At 52.0% G+C, this 19,196-nt stretch overlaps 1 protein-coding gene across 1 annotated transcript; it reads left to right on the top strand.

Moving 5' to 3' along the window:
* Nucleotides 1-14,436: 14,436 nt before the first annotated feature.
* On the top strand, nucleotides 14,437-17,680 carry PtrM4_069470 (Zn-finger protein; the record flags this gene model as incomplete). Its single annotated transcript, XM_001933616.2, has 4 exons — nucleotides 14,437-14,506; nucleotides 14,605-14,659; nucleotides 14,737-16,557; nucleotides 16,618-17,680. 4 exons carry the CDS (start codon nucleotides 14,437-14,439, stop codon nucleotides 17,678-17,680), a joined length of 3,009 nt encoding a protein of 1,002 aa, XP_001933651.1.
* Nucleotides 17,681-19,196: the final 1,516 nt, after the last annotated feature.

Genomic DNA, 19,196 nt, shown 5'->3' with positions numbered 1-19,196 from the left:
GCCGGATCTGTAACAACCCTGGTATTGCGGAACGAAGTACTGCAGCAACCCATTGACGTGAGAAGAGTGTGGACCGCGGACCACTTCCATGCTGGGATAGTGCAGCCATGATCCCGAGGATAGATGGCGTGCAGATGTCGACCGTGCGTCCCAGTAAGCCTAAGACCTATTGATAGATGGCGCACACTAGGTCTAGAAACCAGAGCGGCTGAGGTATCGCGCCAATACGTTGCGTACGATAGCAACATGAGACGTGGGGACATGGACAGCAAGGACGCTGTCTCAAATTCGGCGTTAGTTTGCCGGATCCCCTCCCTAAGCCGGGATGGGTGGTCGTCCCGCCCATGTGTTTGACAATCAATTACAACATCTGCCAAGTGCATTCAGGCTCAGATCTATGCAGTCAGGATGAATTGAATACGGTCAAGTTAGTGAACGCGTTGAAGCAGCTGTGAGCAATCCCTGCCTATGCTGGCTAGGTGGTACAGCTGCACGCGAACGCCGGGCCTCAGTTGAAAATAGTTTCCTCGTGGTAGTCTCGATACAAGCCTCCATCTCGTGGCTAATTAGTTTTTCGGGTCGAAAACACGTTGTGCCGAAGTGTCCCAATAGACGCCCTGTACCCAGCAATGGATTCGATGCACCAGCGTCTAGGATGACCTCAAGGTTGGATCGAAGCGAGCATATCTTCAAGCACTACTCCAAGAGTTGATTCAGCCGCTTTTCCTTATGTCGATCAGGCTTCCATGAACCCCACTCTGACAGATGGTGGAGCTGGCTGCGTGAGGATGCTTGCTGGTGAGAACGCGCATGAAGCATACTCTACGTCTCGGAAGCTGGGAGACACAGATTTCCAATGATCTTCGAAGCGCCAGCGCATCGGGTCGACCCCTTTGGGAGGGTCTAGTAGTAGACATAAGGAAAAAACCCCCAATTGTTGGGCGGATATTCGCTGTTTGACCATGGGATCCAAGCGTTCGCTTCAAAGCCACCACAAGAGAGCCGTTGGTGAACTGCTATCAGTGAATTTCAGCTAGCCCGGGAATGATGATGAAAGAAAGGCTGAACGATCATCGCATGTCCATCGGTGATGTGAATGGGCGGTATCGTGCTGACTCGGCATCGCTAATCCCGAAGCCACAGGCGACTCTCCGAGCGTATAATTCCAGTATACAGCCTAAGCATACTAGGGTATATGGATACACATAGTACGGTACACTGCGGTACCTTGCTTGAGTCCGTGGGGCATTCTTTTGCTGAGTCGCGGTCGAAACAAACCGTCAGAGAGCTCGGACTGCTGTCGTTGGGAAAATGTCGTGCAAGGGCTCAATCTGTCACCATGGTACGCCGGATCAGCTAAGCGATGTATCTTTGGGTGACACCGTTGTGAGGAAGGCTTATCACGGAGGCGTTGTCGCGATTTGGTCATATCAGGCGTGTACGTGATTACGAGGTGAGGTCTACGGGAAGCGGAGAACCGAATAAGAAAATATACATGTGTCAGTCATCGAAAAGTTTCTGCCACCTGTCACCGCCCCGTACACGTGTGGGCAGCAACGCCACATATGCAACCTCAGCTGCTCAACCACACTTGTTCCCTGACAGCGGCCGAAACTACACGGAGCCTGAGGAATTCCTTTCTGGGGCTTTTATGAGGCTTTTCTCATGGCTTATAATAGAAATTCTTTGTATGGGCAGTGTTTCGCAACTCAACGAAACAACTTACATTATGTGGGGTGGTGGAGTCGCGAATCGCGTAGTCTCGAAGCGTAGGTAAAGTTTAAACTCCCTGAAATCATCGCGAAGCCCTTGAATGGTTCGTCTCACATCAGGTTTCGTCGTTATTGTCGTATTCGTTTCCATCACATTTGGAGAATCCCAGAATAAAAACGCCACGACGTTTGACACCACGTCGCAAGCTAATTGTGGCGACGGCAAGTAGTCACCTCGGGATGGCGAGTCTCCTATGTCCATCAACTGCTCTTTCGCTTTTACGAGTTAGGCTTGTCTTGATTCAGAGATATATTCCTTCTCTAGATCCGATCCCTTGAAGTGTATCACCCCTTTTCGAATCAGTGCAGATCCTTTTACTTCTTCCCACTCTTGCAATTAGCGACCGGATCGCTACCACGAAGCAAGTGATTATCAAAAGCACATGTCACTACCTTTCCTTGGCTCTAGCATGTGATTCTATACACAAGCACTACAAAGGTACATAGGCGCCAACCAGGCAGCAGGGCGGACTTGCGGATTGCAACGTGAGAGGAGCGGAGAGAAAATATGACAAAGATACGAGCATGTTTACTGCAGCTGCAGCGCCGGCCCCGCATCATAGTGACTTGTGTATCTGGGTACATGAAGTGCTGCGCCATTAAAACCTTTGGTCGGACGCCTGGAACGCCTCATCAACACCCCACAGTACTGCACAGCCGCCCACATCCGCCATGAATTCCAACTGGATGTTCTTGCATGCTGCCATGCTCACCTGCGTCTTGCCCTCGGCAATTATTGCATGCTATACTGATTTCGCTTAGTACCTAGTGCATCACGCCGCCTTCGCGTATTATGTGATCCACGTACATGTCCCCGGTGAACTTACCATACCTCCGGCTTCAGGTGAGGCATTTGCCAGCTGTGAGCTGAGTGCCTCGAATGACCACCGAGGAAATCGCTGAGCTGATCTTTCAAATCCAGATGCAGTTACAGTAGTCGGTGAAGTCACATTGCCGTTGGCACAATTAGTCACATTTGGCGGGTACATTCTCCGTCCACTCAAGCATCTCAACATCATTTTACCCACCGCTAACAATTCCCCGGTCCAAAAGATCATACCATTGCAAAAAATCGGGACTTTGTCCTAGTGCAACGGTGACCTACAGATCTTTCTAGACCTCTAGCCAAGTCAGCTGCGCACATGTCGGTAGATGTCAAGCTTTGTCCCATCGACAGAGCAAAGATCACAGGTGGCCCAAGTCAAAGACCGGTCTACCAGAAGCCGCCAAAATAACTTACATTACGCGACATGATGGTTTGGACATCAAGCAGTCCCGGCTTCAGCGAATACCCCATTAACACTCGAAGCGAGCTCGGCGAGGTCAAAGTTCTCGAAATGCTTGCCCTAGTGGTTGGGTACAACGTATATTAGATTACATGTACACCTGGTGCGAGCCAGCGCTTGTAGCAACGGATATGGTGCATGTCTACCTGCCTACCTTACCCAGCAATCAACCACTGGTCATCGTCGAAAGTTTAGCTCTCTTGCTAACCGCTCAACACAAAACTGCGTCCAATTGAAGAATGTATCCGAAATCTCTAGTGTGTCAACGGCCCGCCAAGATGTAGTGAGCGGGCCGAAGATATCGGCAAGATCGATGATGCGAGCATATGGCGGGAACGACGCTGCCGTTGTTTGCCTCCGGTACCTAGGCAAGTGTGCATCAGTAGATCAAACTTTGGTATGCGGCTTTAGTAGGCAATGACGAAGACCGTCTAGTCAAAACATACGGGATAACATACCTGGATACACGTTACCAGTACCATACACCTAGCAACGAGTCTAAGGACACAAGTCCAAAAGCTCTGACTACCCAAAGCACAACCATGGGTAATACGATCAGCACGTACCTACCAATCTCGCATACAGCATTGTAGAAACTCTACCCCAGACAAGCTCTACACATCAGACACACGCAATGCTGCACGTAAACCTCCATAAGCATCGGAGTTTTCTTTCGCCCACGCAAGTCTCCACGCTTGAGAAAAAAGTAAGCTCCCCCACGGGCCCAAGGCAGGCCTCGAAGGATCAAAAAAGCGTTCTCGGATATCTCACTAGCGCATCCAACGTAGAAGTAAGGAAAAAAGACGGCGCTCTCGGTTAGTGCTCCCGTCGACCAATTGCAGTAGTCGCCAGCAGCTAAATGGATCCGCGCCCTGGATCCGCTGCGCTTTGGTTGGGCATCTTCGGTCCGTGAATTCCTGGCGGGGAGGAGGCAGAAAGCGGTTAGGCGTGTGGCTTGCGATGTCCGCGCCGAACCGTTCGATCATGATTGTCGATTGATTTTTTTGCCACATGCGTGCGTGTGGGTGGGTGTGGTGGGAAGATGGGTAAGGGGTATGCAGAGTATGTGTGGCTGGTTATTGACGTCCGAAAGTAGATGTGACAACTGGGGAATCCAATGGTTTGTAGGGGCTCCCACGGTTGTCAAATCCGTTGTGGGCGCAATTGCGCGAGGAAGGAGTCGTGGAGTTACATGATATCGCCGTTTTTTTCGCGGCAAAACGGTGTAGACTAAAACTTCCAATTCTACATTATGTGCCTCTCCAGGCAGGGCAACAATCCGTGTGAAGTCACGTGAAACCACTCACACTATCACACTACTACTGCTACCAGAGCAAACACTGATGTAAACACTTTCTCCCTGCATGTCCCTGTGGGTGTTTTGCATGACGTTGTCAAAATACAAACCCCATGTACGTACCTGACAGCCTAACTACATAGATCTCGTCGACAACGCCAGTGATCTCAGTCCGCTCACAACAGCCTCTCGCTTGGACGGCAACGCGCCACGATTTCCACCAATCGCACTCAAACCCCTCGTTTACACGGACACTTTGACGTGTTGGTGTGCCACGTCTAATTTCCATGGCGCCTCCAGATTCCGCGGATCTACCCAGCGCGTATCGTTTCGTTTAGACTTCGTGTCTGTTTACTCATCAATCACACAAGTTCCAACGGCTTATCGAAATAAACGGCTCGCTCGCTGCTAGTACCGCATCCATCGTATTCACTGACACTAAGTTAAGTACATGCGAAAGTTTTTTTGCCGTTGACCCTTTCCACTTGTCCCCGTATCCGAAACGAAACTATCCCATGGCGTATACTCCGCCTCTATTTCTCCAGCAACCTCCACAGTCAACGCTTACGATGAACCTACTTCCTCGTGTATAACCAAAAATATCTTATTTCACGCTTAAACAGTTTTTTCCGAGATGGATCTCGAGTCAAGTGGACCGATGACACTTACACCAACCCATGTTCAACTAACCACCTAACCCAACGCCTCGGATATACATTAAGACAAACCCACCTTCATTTCCCAGCAGAGATCGCGTCTCCGGATACGGAGAAGGTAATATGGGAATTCTGATTTAGAAAATTCCCGATAGACATGGGTGAAACCTACTTCGGATCTATGACGTCTTTGATAATTGACTGAATCGCTCAAGACAAGCAAATTTAGACAGAGCAGCCACACCTATCCAGAGTATCGGAACGACAGATCTACTAAATCCGAATCTTTGGGTTTGTCTAGATGTGTACTTCGGATATGTGGAAATTAACACAAAGGGGGAATTCGATACTATTTCATCGGCTTCTCGATCCACTGAACATCGTTCCGCTGTGGCGTTTTACGGGAAGCGAGGCGAGGCGAGACAACGGAAGGATTGGAACGAAGGAGAGCGGGAACATGGGTGCATTGCAAAACGGAGCAAAACACCGGTATTGAAACGTCTGGATTCACGGGCGCTAGGAAAGAAGTGCGAGACATGACTGAAAGATTGAGTTGCATACTATCATAGATTACCGGTATTGAAACTTTTGATATCTACTGTTAGCTAGCAGAACAAAACATTGCGGCTTTATAGCTACCTAGAAAGGAAGTAAGCCCATAGCAGATTCAACTTGTTCATCCCGTGCGTACGTACATGTATACGCATGCATGTATAAACGACGAGATAGGAAAGCAAACCAGAAAGGGCTAGGGTACCTAGAACAACAAAGACACCACCGTCTTCTTTCTCCACTTCCTGACGCGAGACACAGATTAGACAGATGGTAATGGAGGGGTGGCCACGTAAGGCATGGTCGTACAAGATCTCCATCTGCACTATCAATCCGTGAACCCATCTAAGCGAGGCTGCTACTATTATTGCTAGTTCCATCTCGGGTATCGGACAGCGGACTTTCCGACCGACATGCGTGAACAGATCCAGATGCATTATTGGTTTTCACGCAAAGACTGGGTTCGCAGGCAAGCAGGGTCAAACAAGAAAGATGTGGCTGGAGAACCGGTACAAACATGGTGGTCTCAGACTTATGGTTCATGCTACGTAGGGGAACGGTATTGATTGGTCGCGTTTCCCCGAAATTCGATAACGGTTATGAGCGGGTTCTTGTTCAGATACGCATCGTGGGAGTCATGGGTTATGCACGTGGTGTTACACGGTTTTGTGATGAGGTAATGGACAATTGCACGCGCCCTTTCTCTTTTCCTTTCGCGTGTCATGATTGATGGATTGCAAGGCCGAGGATATGTCCAATAGATGCGGCTTGTGATACTCTATTGCCCTTGAGTTTGAATGCCCATGACAAGCTTTCCCACTCGATTTCAGGATTACTGAGATAATCTACAGGCTCGTGGTTATCGCGATTCCGAATATGGCAATGAATGTCGATGCTACCGTTCGTAAGTGCGATAATACCTGATTTCTTCTTCTTCGGGTTCAAAGCAAGATAATGCTCAACGCATGTAGTTCTGACATGAGATTACATAAGACAGATTCCGACAATGTACGTCTCCTGGCGTACAAAAAGCCAAGGATAACGTAACAAGCGCCACTAAAAATACCTTTCTTTTGCTTTCCCGTGTTTTCCGTAACCCAAGACGTCGGGAGCTCCCAAATCCATGGCCCATGTCACTGTGCCTAAATTCAGAATACACTCATACTCGGCGGTGATGCTGATTACTGAGTCTGGAAAACCGGATATAGTCCCTCTCTCTCCCGCTCCATCGGGCTATGCATATGTCTGTCATATCCATACAGCTTCATCATCATGCTGCGTCACCACCACTCCCAGCGCCAACCTGATGAGCTCATCAACAAAGAAAAAGGGAAAGGCCATGGAAGGGCAGCACACGCCCTTTTCTTTCCTGCTGTGTAACAAAACCAAAACCATATACAAGGAAACAGCGCCGCATGTGGAGACCCGCGTACGACATGCCCTCGTACTACAGCTACGCAATCTTCAAAAGGAAAAAGAGAAAAAAAGGCGCATCACCTAATACTACGCCTGAGAAACCATGCGATGCGCACCGCTACTTCGGAAGAGGATAACCATAGCCTGGGCCCTCCTCCTTCGTATCTCAAACATGCTCATAAGCTGGGGTAACAAGCAAAGAAAGGCGAGACCCGAAAAAAGAAATGCTATCGTGGTAGAAGCACGACATCTGTTGGTACCATCGACGGGCACGTGCAGAATGACAACACACACTATACTGTACACCGCCGTGGTCATCAGACACGTTTCCAATGTGTACCGAAGGCGAAAGCGATGTCAAGATTCGTAGCACCTCCAACTTCCTCTTCCAGCCGCAGTGACTGCTCCGTCTCCATGTGTCTTGGGGGACATTATCGCTACCGAAGCGACGTTGCATGCGTTGCGCGCGGCGCGAGTAAACCAAGCTTGTTCCGTGCTACGCGATCGTGTACGACGGTCCATGATATCACGTCTACTGGATATATTTCAATTACGCCTTGATCCTCCCTCTTGGGCTCTGTGACGCTGCGGGAACGCGAGAAACACGTGAAGAAGTTGTGCCTTGTGCGGATGTCCACGCGCGTGAGACATTGAACCACGTTGGAGATGCGCCTAATCTCGTGGTGCATAACCTAGCCTGTGAAATGGTCACGCAAGGTGCACAGCAGCGGTAGTTGACAGCGGAGGGTCTTGTTTGTCGGGCTTGCCGCGAGTTGAAACTCCCTACCAGCTCAGCGTGGTCCGTCTCTCCCTGCGTTCGGGTTTCTTGCTCGTGCTTCTTGTTCGGGCTTCTTCTCCGGGTTTCTTGTTCGCTTTACTCCGGTCCGGGTGTCTAAGTTCATCTCTTCTAGCTCCTTTGTACTAAATCAAACTTCTTGCTACTGATATCTGCCGAGATGCAGGCCTTGTAATAAGGCGTTGTAGAGAGATAACTATTGGCGAAGAAGAGTTAAATGATTGACCTTGGGCTGGCAATAGGGTGAATGAGGGTGTTGAGCAACCTTCGGCCATATGCAGGGCTTCTGTGTCCATTAAGACTCCATCTCCCGCCGTGTAGAGATTATTAAATGTCTTACTACAAGGATCCTGATCTGATATTATATCCTCTACCATGTTGCAGAACGCACATCCAATGAGTTTTTTGGGGTATTGATAGCAGATATCTTACTGGATTGCATCCTGGTTTCTTACGCGTCTTCATCGGTACCTACATTACATTACCCCCTTTCAGGCTCGCTGATCAGCTTCACACCCTAATAGAGCTTTGTTACCATTGGAAGAGTTCGAAGTGTTCTGCGACATGGTGTTGGAGCGGAGGCGTTCTCGGCTGCACACGGGAGCTAAGGGTGTCGAGCGCCGGCCCAAACAAGCTCGAGCTCCTCTTGCGGCTAACTGCTTAAGTCACCGGGGTTCGGGATACTTACCTCAGCTACGAGTGGAGCTCGAGACATTAGGAAAGTAGTATGGCCGTGTTACTACAGTACATCCAGGGCATAGGTGGTCCAGTTAACCCGTTCGCATCCAGCATGTGACCATCGTGCAGAAGGCGTTATTACACTGCAGATTACGCTCGTGTCGTGGGTCATTACTAAACCATCATGGTTCTAGAGCCTCTGTTTAGATTACGCGGGAGCAAAGTCCCTGGCCCCAGTACGAGTTAGCGGACGGATGTCGTGGCAGCGAAAAGGAACTGAGTGCGAACGTGATTGTTACGGCTTACTGTCGTGGGCTGCTCACCCAGCAAACCAGTTGGAATAACCACCGGCTCCGGCGAGACCCTTCGGTCCGCGTCGAAGCGACCATGTAACAAAGGCAGAGGCGTGACACACGGTCTTCGCTTCCGTTGCATTGGCGTAGTCCCTGCAGACAGGAAGCATACTAAGTCGGACAACCGTGGTAGCATGAACAGGTTGGCCACAGCTCGATATCCTGCCACGATGGTACCTAGCAAATCAAACTACCCACATCTGCAAGTGCTTGTAAGGATGACATGACGATTGACTCGACACCTTCCGGAACAGCGACCGAAGATAAGGCGCCGAGTGGGCCGATCCATCAACCCGTGGGGCTTCATGGCACGTTGCGACGACACATGGGCTATTGTGAACGACGGCGTAGATGCACGATAGCTATCCATGAGTCGTAAATATACCGAACGGGTACAGAAATCGATCGATGAGGCGGTAGATGTCGATGAAGACTTAGCCATGGTCTTTCCCGTATTCGCTTAGTATTATGAAATCCCTCCAGGTTTATGCACACAGTTCTCAAGAAGTTGGTAGTGTCGGGCTTTCAAAGGCCTAGCAGCTAATGCCTAGCATTGAAAGTCCAGCCTCGGTCCTCGTAGCTTGCCAAACTTGCTTTGTCAATTCGAAAATGGCACCATGTACATTACGCATCCGCCGGAGTTAGGCCATGAAGCTCTCATGTCGCAGACCATGCCTCTACGAGTGGACGTTGGTACTCAAGCTTTCCAAGGGTTTCACGGGTTGCTTACCCGGATGCGCTCTGTGCCAGTAATACGCCGCAATTGCGTCGGGAAGAGATTTACGATGACCCGATAGCTGGGCATCTGCGATCATGGGCGTTAGCGAGCGCCTGGCAGCGGGAGCTTCCTTGCGATGCCCCGGGCTTGCTGAGTGAGAAGCTGAGCTGGCTACTGCGTGAAATCAAAAGTGCACTGGACAACGGTACTAGCAGGCTCATACAAGGGCCGTTTGCTCTCCACGTTTTGCATGGTGCAGTCGGGCAGATTGTGGAGTCTAGTGGGAAGAGGTCCAGTTCGCCAGGCCTGGGACAGAGGTACATGAGGTAGGCCCAGATAGATGTGCGAGGATTGTAGGTAGTGCTAGTAAGCGGGACAGCCGCGATTGCATGGAGTATCTGGGGGATTGGCAGCAACGCGTGGTAACGGTTCAGTGACGTAGTTTCTGGTGGGTTGTGAATTGTAAGAAATGAAGCGTGACAAAACACTGCGGTACTCCGTGAATCTGACGGAGTTCCTTCGAGCTAGCGGGTGAGCAATTGACCCGAAGTGACGAAATCCTTACGAGGAATACCCCGACAACGGAAGACACGGCGAGCTTTGTCACATGTGCACAATAAACCTGCTACTGTTAGGTTCGGTGCAGTCGCCTCGCAGAAGTTGCAATAACTTTCCATTCAAGTTGCTGACGAGTGCGCAGCAGGTGGTGTGATTTGCGAGACCGGCGTGTCGGGTACAGTAACTCACTGTCATCACCAGCGGCAGAACTCTGGCCCATGTCCCTGTCTCGCCTAGTCTTGAGCTCATAGGCTAAACAGACTGAGCCATAGATGGGTGAGGTTTGGTATGTTTCAGTGCGATGCGAGGTTGCTGTCGCCGTCATTGCCGCTTCCGCTGGGTCATGATGTAGCTAGATGAGGTGTTGTAATGGAGGGGAATCCAGGTTTGTTAGCGCCAGCGTTGAGCTCGCTGATACTGTGGTCCCGATCTGAGCCACCAATACTCCTGTACATAAGCCCTGCATGGTCGTTGCCACTGCGCGCTGCGCGCTGCGAATGGCAATGTCGAGATGCTGTCATCTCTGTGTGGAACGTAGGAAGGTCATGGTGCTCTTATCATGAAGAGCCCCCAGTCTAGTAGGATCAGGCCCATGGCAGTTGTGACGGTATGTCAGTATTTAATACCTGCCGTACGGGGTTCCGCGTGTACTGTACGAAGTGAAGGGAACCCCGCCACACCCGCCAGCCAGTAAAACCAACCGTGGCTGCTGCGCGCCCGAGGCTTCCGCAGCGGGATCTCTCGGCAGACGGCGGTACCATGTCCGCTGCTCCCGCTTCAGTCCACGACCAATAGGAAGCAACGGAGATTTTATCTGATTTGGTTGCTGGCCGTTCTAGAAGGACCCGGGTTGGCTCGCAGACTATTCAACGCGTTGACAACATCCGTCTAGCCTAGAGACGCGGCTATGATCTGATATCAGGCATCCACTGCAACTCGTATACTGCAGTTCATGTTGAGACAGCTCATGCTAAAGTCGGCCCACGCTGCAGCATCCGTATAGTCATCAATGTACCCGCCTAATTGTTATCAGCGCCAACCTGGACATACGTGTAAGGCTCTGGCTGACGAGTGATATACATTGGCTTGGCGTGCTCACTTCGGCTCGTACCATCATCTAGCGACTAGCGATATGCATCTTCTGAATCTCGGCTGGAGTGAAAATAGCAACCTGTATATAACCTTGGTGAATCCAGTGTCTCAGGGTCTGAACAGCCGGATGGGCTTCCTGGCTACTACCGGGCGCTGATGCCCCTCGGTACCGCCAGCACCTACAGCCGCCATGCGGATTACGAAACACCATTCAGGCCTCCCAGTCTACAGACCAAAGCCCCTTCACACGTCACTATAGGGGCGCGGATGCGGGTGTGGCGGAGGCTATCGTTTGCAAGCAACCACTAGCGACGATAGTCAGAGCTGACGAAAAAAAAACTCGTACAACCACAAAAGGACGAATTGCGCGCAAGTCAGCTCGGAAGAGAGAGCCTGCCTGATGACTGTAGCCGGATAACGGTGATGCTGGCAGGCAGATACGATGCCGGGCGGAAGAGCTTGCTCATGTTGGTAATTGAAGTTAATCTGGCTGTTCGCGTCACGGGCCGCGACGATCAGGCTCCATCAGGCCGCCCAGTGCGGTACCAGTACCAGATAAGGGGAAGTCGGTAAGATGGGCAAAAGGATTTGCAGTCTGTGATGTGCGCAACTCGGCTGTTTGCTTGTGTGCAGAGTTGTCGTGAAACGATAGTCTCGTATCGGCCGTGCTCGAAACATCAGTGGGGTAGCCCGTAGCCGATTCACGAGGCGACCGCGAGAGCTATAAACACGACCAGTTGTTTCAGCAGACACGGCAGCTTTCTAAATTTTGCTCATGCTGTTCTTAGCACTCTTCCCTATCCAGACGTCAGGCGTCGCGTGCCTGCTGGGTACGGTAACACGACAACGTCTGGCGCTGATGGTTACTTTTCGTATTGTCGCGACACTACCCGCATGTGGCGCAGGACGCGAATATCTAACACACCGATGTGGGCTTGAGCAGACTATATTCGTCGGTGCCGGTGCCGGCATTGGGGTTTTAGGGCTGGCGTGGGGATGGGGATAGCGGCTGTGGTTCGCTGCCTTGACGGATTGTCGCAACATGCTTCCAGACGCTGACTGGCATAGCAATGTGCTCGGTTTCGATATCATATGTGCATGATGAACGATGAGGTCGCTGGCGCGCAGGGAAGGACTGCATTGCCGTAGCCGCTGACCTGACCGGACGGTGCACTTTCGCAACGCAGGCTACGCAGCTAGGCCGTGGGCTGTGGCCCGTGCAAAACTCGGTGACTGGATTTCTCTTTGGGGTTGCATTGTTGTTGGAGGCGGCGAGGAAAAAGCACAATTGCAAAGTTGTCAAGTTGCAGACCGCAAGTGGCAGACCGCTCCTGATCGCCAATAAAGCAATTCAACTGTTGAATGCAAACAGACTTTTGGCTGTCTGCGGCAGTGTGAGACTAGGCGGCGAGGACTGCATTTCAGACGTGTCAATTCGCACCGCCATGGCCAAATGCCCTGCATTTGGTTAGGAGTTTGTCGCTGTACATGTAATGGAACCACTTTTGTAGGCCACGGTCACGTGCACGTGTAGCATTGGCGGCGGGGTGATATTCGTGGGCTGCTTTCCAGAGCCAGTGACGCAAAGCCCTCACCGTTCACATACAGTAGTTTCGTCGACACTTGGCCCACCAACGTCCGGGGATGACAAGGGGGATTATCGGAGCGTCTAGTCGTCACAATGCGGGTGGGGTTCTTTTGTGTTTTCTCGCCTGGCGCTGTCGGCCTTTGCACGAGGCGCAAACCTTGCTGGCAATCAATACACTTTGGACGACAATGGCCTGCGACGGCGGTATGGGAGAAGCAAACGCATTCCGTAATCCCGTCATGCCACTGTCACTGCCACTTATCCCGCTCAGACTCTGCAACAAACCTGCGATTGACTCGTCTGCACCATTTTGACTCGGAGCCTGGCGAGCACGACTCAGCCGCCAGAGTGATGCTGACAACTCTGCCCGTACGCGTATGAAGACGCGAGATGGGCAGGGCAATATCCGTCTCTCTCTCTCCATCCATGACTTCCACGAAGGCTGAGGGCCAGCTCACCGCTGCCAGGCGACTGGTACCGCGTGGTGTGGTTCCATAGCCCGGACGTGTCTGTATACAGACATTGGTGTGTCTCTCTTACTCTTACCAGGCAGGTCCCAGCACCAACCCCGCCACTGCTCATTGGGCCCGCAAACGGGTGCCGATCGGGGCAGGTAATATTCTCGTATTGCAGAATACATTACGCTGACCTCTGTGTCTTTTTCCCACACGTTGTGCGCTTGCGCTCGGTCCGCGGGCTTGACGGCCTTGTGGCTGACGCCGGCTCGGCGCCCATCCCCGTCAACCTGCAGCACGAACCTCGACCCTCCCCTCCACCAGTCTAGTCCGCGGTGCAGATCTCCAAGATGCATCCCTGTTGTCGCTGAGTCTTATCATCAACGCCATGCAGATGCCCCTGGTCACTCAAACAATCCTCAAGCTAAGCCCGCTCAGGCTCGCCCCACCCAAGAGCCTGGCGCGCTGCATGTAACTGCGAGGCACTAGCTCATCGCTCTCGTGCAGCTGGATCCCTCCTCAATTGATCAATTCATCGTCGCTCAGATGCATAATCAAAGCTCCCTGTTGGGAATGGCCGCCAGTCAAGCCCGCTCTTGCCTCTCCAACCTGTAGACATACTCGTGCCTTGATTACCCTCACTCCCCACGCCAGAACCACTTCCCGTGATTATCTGACATCTTTATCCGATACTTCGCCCTTCCCCTCGAGTTTGCTCACCCTGCTGAACACCACACGTACCACTACGCCTGCTCTTGGCCTTGTCTTTTTGACACTGCTAGTCAACCCTCTCTGCAGTCAGCTCCACAGCCGTCTTGACACACGGCTTCCGTCTGACATCCCAACGGACAACGCCTAGCCATCGACCTGACCTTTTCTATATTCACCTTAGTTCCATACCCACATCCATGTCCGTTCCATATTAGAGACGCCCCGGGACTACCACAACCAACTCTCCGCTCCATTACTATTCTCCGTCCTCGCCCAACCTTACCAATAACCACCGAGCACAAACTCCCCGCATCTACACTTGACACTTTCTCACGCCTACCTGGTCAACTCCGCCAGACTAGTCCATGGCATTGGTGTTCTTTTGATTTCTGGCACCCAACATCATCGCCGGTCCCTCTTAGGCCAATCTACACACCATTGTTGTCGTGACGGCCAATTCCCAACGCTCCACCTCTTCCAGTGGTAGCCACCGCAACTCGCGCCCAACATGGTCTTTTGCACATATTGTGGACAGTCGTTCACTAGAGACGAACATCTAGAACGTCATATTCTCACCCGTAAGTCACCCCTTCTTTTTTCGTTGCCCATCACTGGCCCGGTCCATCCACGCCGGAGTCTTCGTTGGAAACGTCCACTGACAACAATGGCCCAACAGATACCAATGTCAAGCCCTTCAAGTGCTTTACTTGCCACATGAGCTTTGCTCGTCGGTACGTCATGACTTCCTCTTCTCCGACATGCCCGAGTCTCCAAACTATCCGAGCTTCAGTGCTAATGAATCCTCTAGCGATCTATTACAGAGGCATTACACCGTCCACGGCCGCAACCAGAATAACGAAGAGGGTCTCCCGCCCCAAGGAATAATACCCAAGTCCGCTGGTCGCACACCCATCGCCTGCAGCAACTGCGCAAAGACGAAGACCAAGTGTGACAAGAAGTTCCCTTGTACTCGGTGCGCCCAGAGAAACCTAAAATGCACACTCCGGCCGACCCGGCGAGCGTCGAAAGGTGTGCAGCGTGTGGGAGGTTCGGCCGAAACTGCAAGTGGCGACTCGAGCGAAGGCGGGAGTACTACGGAAACCCAAAATACCTCCGACAACGTCTCGCCGAGCCACGAGGGGTCAACACAGCAAGGAAATGCACATTCATCTCCTGCCCAGATCTCGCAGCCATCACAGATTCCCAACAGTCAACCCCCATCGCAACGCCAGTCACAATCGCCGTCGGCGACACAATCACGGCATCCTTCCATCTCACAACCAGTGCAGGCACCACCTCATGTCAGCCCAGAGGACAAGGCTCTTCATCTTTCGCTTGCCAACACCCCTCCGTTTTTTGATAACCAGGCTCCTTCTCTTCTCTCGCCACTGCCGACTCCTGTCACCGGCATGAGTGCTTTCGTGTCGTCAACACCAATGTCCGGATACGACGACTTCGTAAGGACTGTACGGGATCATTCCGATAACGATAGTCCGCAGTACATGATGAATCCCTGGAACACCATACCTATGGACACAGGCTTCGACAACATGCAATTAGACCCAACCTTGATGCTTACCATGAGCATGGATATGAACATGAGGCAACCTCAGGACGCTATCCTTGGCATGATCCCAGAAATGTCTCCTACCCAGACATTCCAACCCATCCCGACACCCAGGGTGGACGAATCGTTTTCCGATCTCCAGATTGGCAGTTCAGCGTCGATGTACTACTCGCCAAATAGACATTCGTCCATTGCGGATGCTGGTATTCCCGATCTCGGTGCAATCATCGCGGCTCAGGACGGCTGGACGGTCTTCCGTTGCACTCCGTCTATTCCTTCCAACGCGTGTCCACGCACTGCACGGCTTAACCTCGAACGACTGGAGATCAGCCTAAAGAATCACGAAGGCTGGAGCAACTGGACGCCGTCATGGGACGAGAACGACTTCCAGCAAGGAGGCCAAATATCAGTGGCGAAGTTGCATGAAGCAACACGCGATAAGCTTCTCGCTATCACCCAAAGCTTCCTGCACAAAGCCCTCGACATCCACAAGGACGGCAGTAACTCGTCCAGCAGTGGCGAATCTCCCGGATCCACGGCTTCTCACTCCTCAAATTTCGTCCTCCTTCCGCCAGCTCGCGTTCTCGAGTACTTCCTCCAGTCCTATGCCAACTCTTTCGAACGCTATTACCCAACCTCTGCTAGGGGCGTCTTGGATACCAACGAGCTTATGCAGAACTACAACGACAAAGCATCGAGTTTGCTGATCCTTATGATGATTGCTCAAGGTGCCATGACGATTCCGTCGATAGAAGCGAGATGGCTAACCGGCGGTTTCACGGAAGCATGTCGCATCTCACTGTTCGACCTTGTTGAGAAGAATATCATAATGGCCGGTGACCCCATCGTGCTGCGTGCTGCTCTTCTCTTCACTGTCCAAGCGGCGTGGAGTGGCGACAAGTGGCAGATGGATATCGCCATGGGCCAGCGTGGTATGTATTTTGCGATGCTGCGACATTCGGGTATCCTTGACGTCCAACCGCCGGCGACTCCGCACATGAATGGGAGCATGACGACGGATGCGTTGTGGAAGGATTGGCTTCACCAAGAAAGCCGCAGTCGGTAAGTGCTGAAAATCTCGTCAGCCAGTCACGTGCAGTGCCCTTACTAATACTGCCGCAGCCTCATCTACTCGTGGGTCATGGTCGATCAAGATCTTTCGCTGTTCCACGACACTGCGCCCCTGTTCTCAGTAACAGAGTTTGGTGCGCCAATGCCCGACTCAGATCGTCTCTGGCAGGCACAGACCGCTTCCAAATGGTCTGACATGTTCAACCAAGTGCACGAATTCTCAAACGGCTACTCTTCGGTTGGCTCGGGAGCGAGACCACCTAGCCTGAGAGAACTCTTCCGTCACTTCCTGGACGACGAGATTGTTGTCCAGGATGTCCAGGAAATTCACCTCACACCCATGCACCTGCGTCTGCTGCTTCACCCCCTGCAGACTCTCGTTTGCCAGTTTTGCCAGCTTCTCAGCTGCTTCTCCGATAGTGTCACTTCCTCGCGGTCGCGGAACCGGGCGCTCACAGCAGCGTCGACGCGCGTTCGCCTCGAGGAGGTACAGAGCTTGTTGGGACGCTGGTACGATCTTGCGCAACGCTACATGAAGTCCAACCCCGTGTGTCCCATGATGCAAGCCAACCTAGTCATGTTCCACCTCATCAGCATGAACGCCGTCACAAACTTCCCTGAGATCGAGCGCCTTGCGCGACGAGAGGGTATAGACGGCACATACCAACAGATGCTGTGGATGCACAAGAAGTGCTTGTCAGATGTCCAGGAGGCCATCACACACGCTGGTCAAGTCCTGCGTCTCATCCGGGAAATGCCACGAGGCATCCGTCCCCCGTGGTGGGCAGGCGCAATCTATCGCGCCTCCCTCGTTATGTGGACCGACTCACTGACTCACAACGAGTCGTTGAGCCCCAACCAACAAGGAGGCTTTCAACCACCAAACACCGCCTTCTCAGTGGATCGTCTTCCTGCCGACCATCCAACCATCCTGAGATACATGTCCCGAAGGGAGGGCATTCCTACCCTCACCAAGCGGGACGGAGTCCCTGTTCCGTTGGACAACAGCTTCGCAGTTCTATCGCATTGTATTGAGCTCATCGACGAGGGCGTTGCAACCCGCTTCTCCGACGGCATCCGCAGCAAGCTCGAGAAGCTCGCGCGTGGCCAGTGAAGCGTGCCTCCCTTCTCTTCGTCTTTTGTTTTACTTTCAACAAGCGTATGTTGTATTAGCGGGAGTCTAGGACCCATTACATTATCTCTTCTCGTTTTTACCGATAGAGTTTCTTTAATCGACATCATCGCAAGATGCCTGGGAGCAATGGTGGGTTGGTGAATAAGGTCGGGATATCTTTCTTCTTGTGGTTTTGGGGGCGACTGGCGTTTGTCCAATGGCCGATGGGACACAAAATGGGAGTGTTGTCGGCGTCCGAGTGATGATCGTCTCGGATGTCTTGACATGCTTTTGGGTATTGAATCTGCCATGGAAGATACCTACACTTCCCTGCTGTGGGTTTAGTAATGTATAGTATGTAGATGATGTGTTTCATACGGACATCAACCATACAAAAGGAATAATACATCCGATTTTATTCACACTAGAGACTGTTGATGCTGGTGGTGACTGGGTGGTTGGCTGTTTGTCGTCGTCGGTGGCGGATGATATGGCTTGCTCGGCGAGAGAAGGGTGCGCAGTAAGTGGTATCGTGGTAAAGTCCAGGACCGATGCTAACACTCGACCACAGAAGACGATCTCTCCTCCTCTTATCATCTCAAGTTGGACGGCGGACATCGAGATGCGGGGCTCGGTTACACCAGCGCCGATGGGCGAGCGACAGTGACGGAGAAAAGCGTGTCTTTCCCTGACGGCTCGTGTGCGCCCACCCCATGTCAATACCCCTAACATTCTCATTCACTCTTGCGTAGGCGTTTCGTTATCCCATGTTATCCCGGTCTTTGCACCAGTCACCCATGGTATGTTGCTCGATCTCTTTATTTCTTTTTTTCATCATCCCACGCATGTGTTTCAGGTGTAAGCCCGGTGTGGGTTGAGCTGGAGAGGTCATTGGCGTCTTTTGTTGTTGGAGGCGTGAGAGCGGGGTCGAGTGCTGGCTGGACGGGAGCGGGCGTGTGCATGATGGGGATTGTTAAAGGCGGCACTGCGATGACGGGCGGGGTGTCTGGATATGAGGAGGAGGGGTTAGGGGATGTGAGGTATGGGATAGGTTGGTCTCTTAAGAGCCCGTTACGTTACTCGACCGACGGGAACGGAACAGTCCGGTAAACGAAGCCAAGCTTAAACATCCTGGTACAAATTAAGGGAAGAGAGAAGCCATGTGGAGAGTGAAAAACAATTAAAAACTCCGGTTGATATTTTCCGAGAAGTAGACTGTCAATCTTTTTTCCTTTAATGGATATCCATGGCGGTAATGAGGAAGGAGATAAGGACATAACCCACTTTTTTGCTCGGCAAGAGGAAAGGAGAACAAGGCGAGGCAAACAACTGAGGGAAGGAGCAAGGCACGTACCCTTAGCAAGATTAGCAAGAACCATTCCCCATCAGCAGTCCACTTCGCTTCTCCTCTTTCCCCGTACGCTACGCGGCTTCCCTCGTCACACCATGGAGGCGCCGCTCCAAGCTGCACATACTGCAGCCCTACACTAAGCCTCGTAAATTCAATATGTCCGGC

Source organism: Pyrenophora tritici-repentis, chromosome 2, assembly GCF_003171515.1.
Source record: "Pyrenophora tritici-repentis strain M4 chromosome 2, whole genome shotgun sequence".
Classification (NCBI taxonomy): domain Eukaryota; kingdom Fungi; phylum Ascomycota; class Dothideomycetes; order Pleosporales; family Pleosporaceae; genus Pyrenophora; species Pyrenophora tritici-repentis.
The sequence above is the reverse complement of the archived record's forward strand: the minus strand, read 5'-3'. Positions and strand labels throughout refer to the sequence as shown.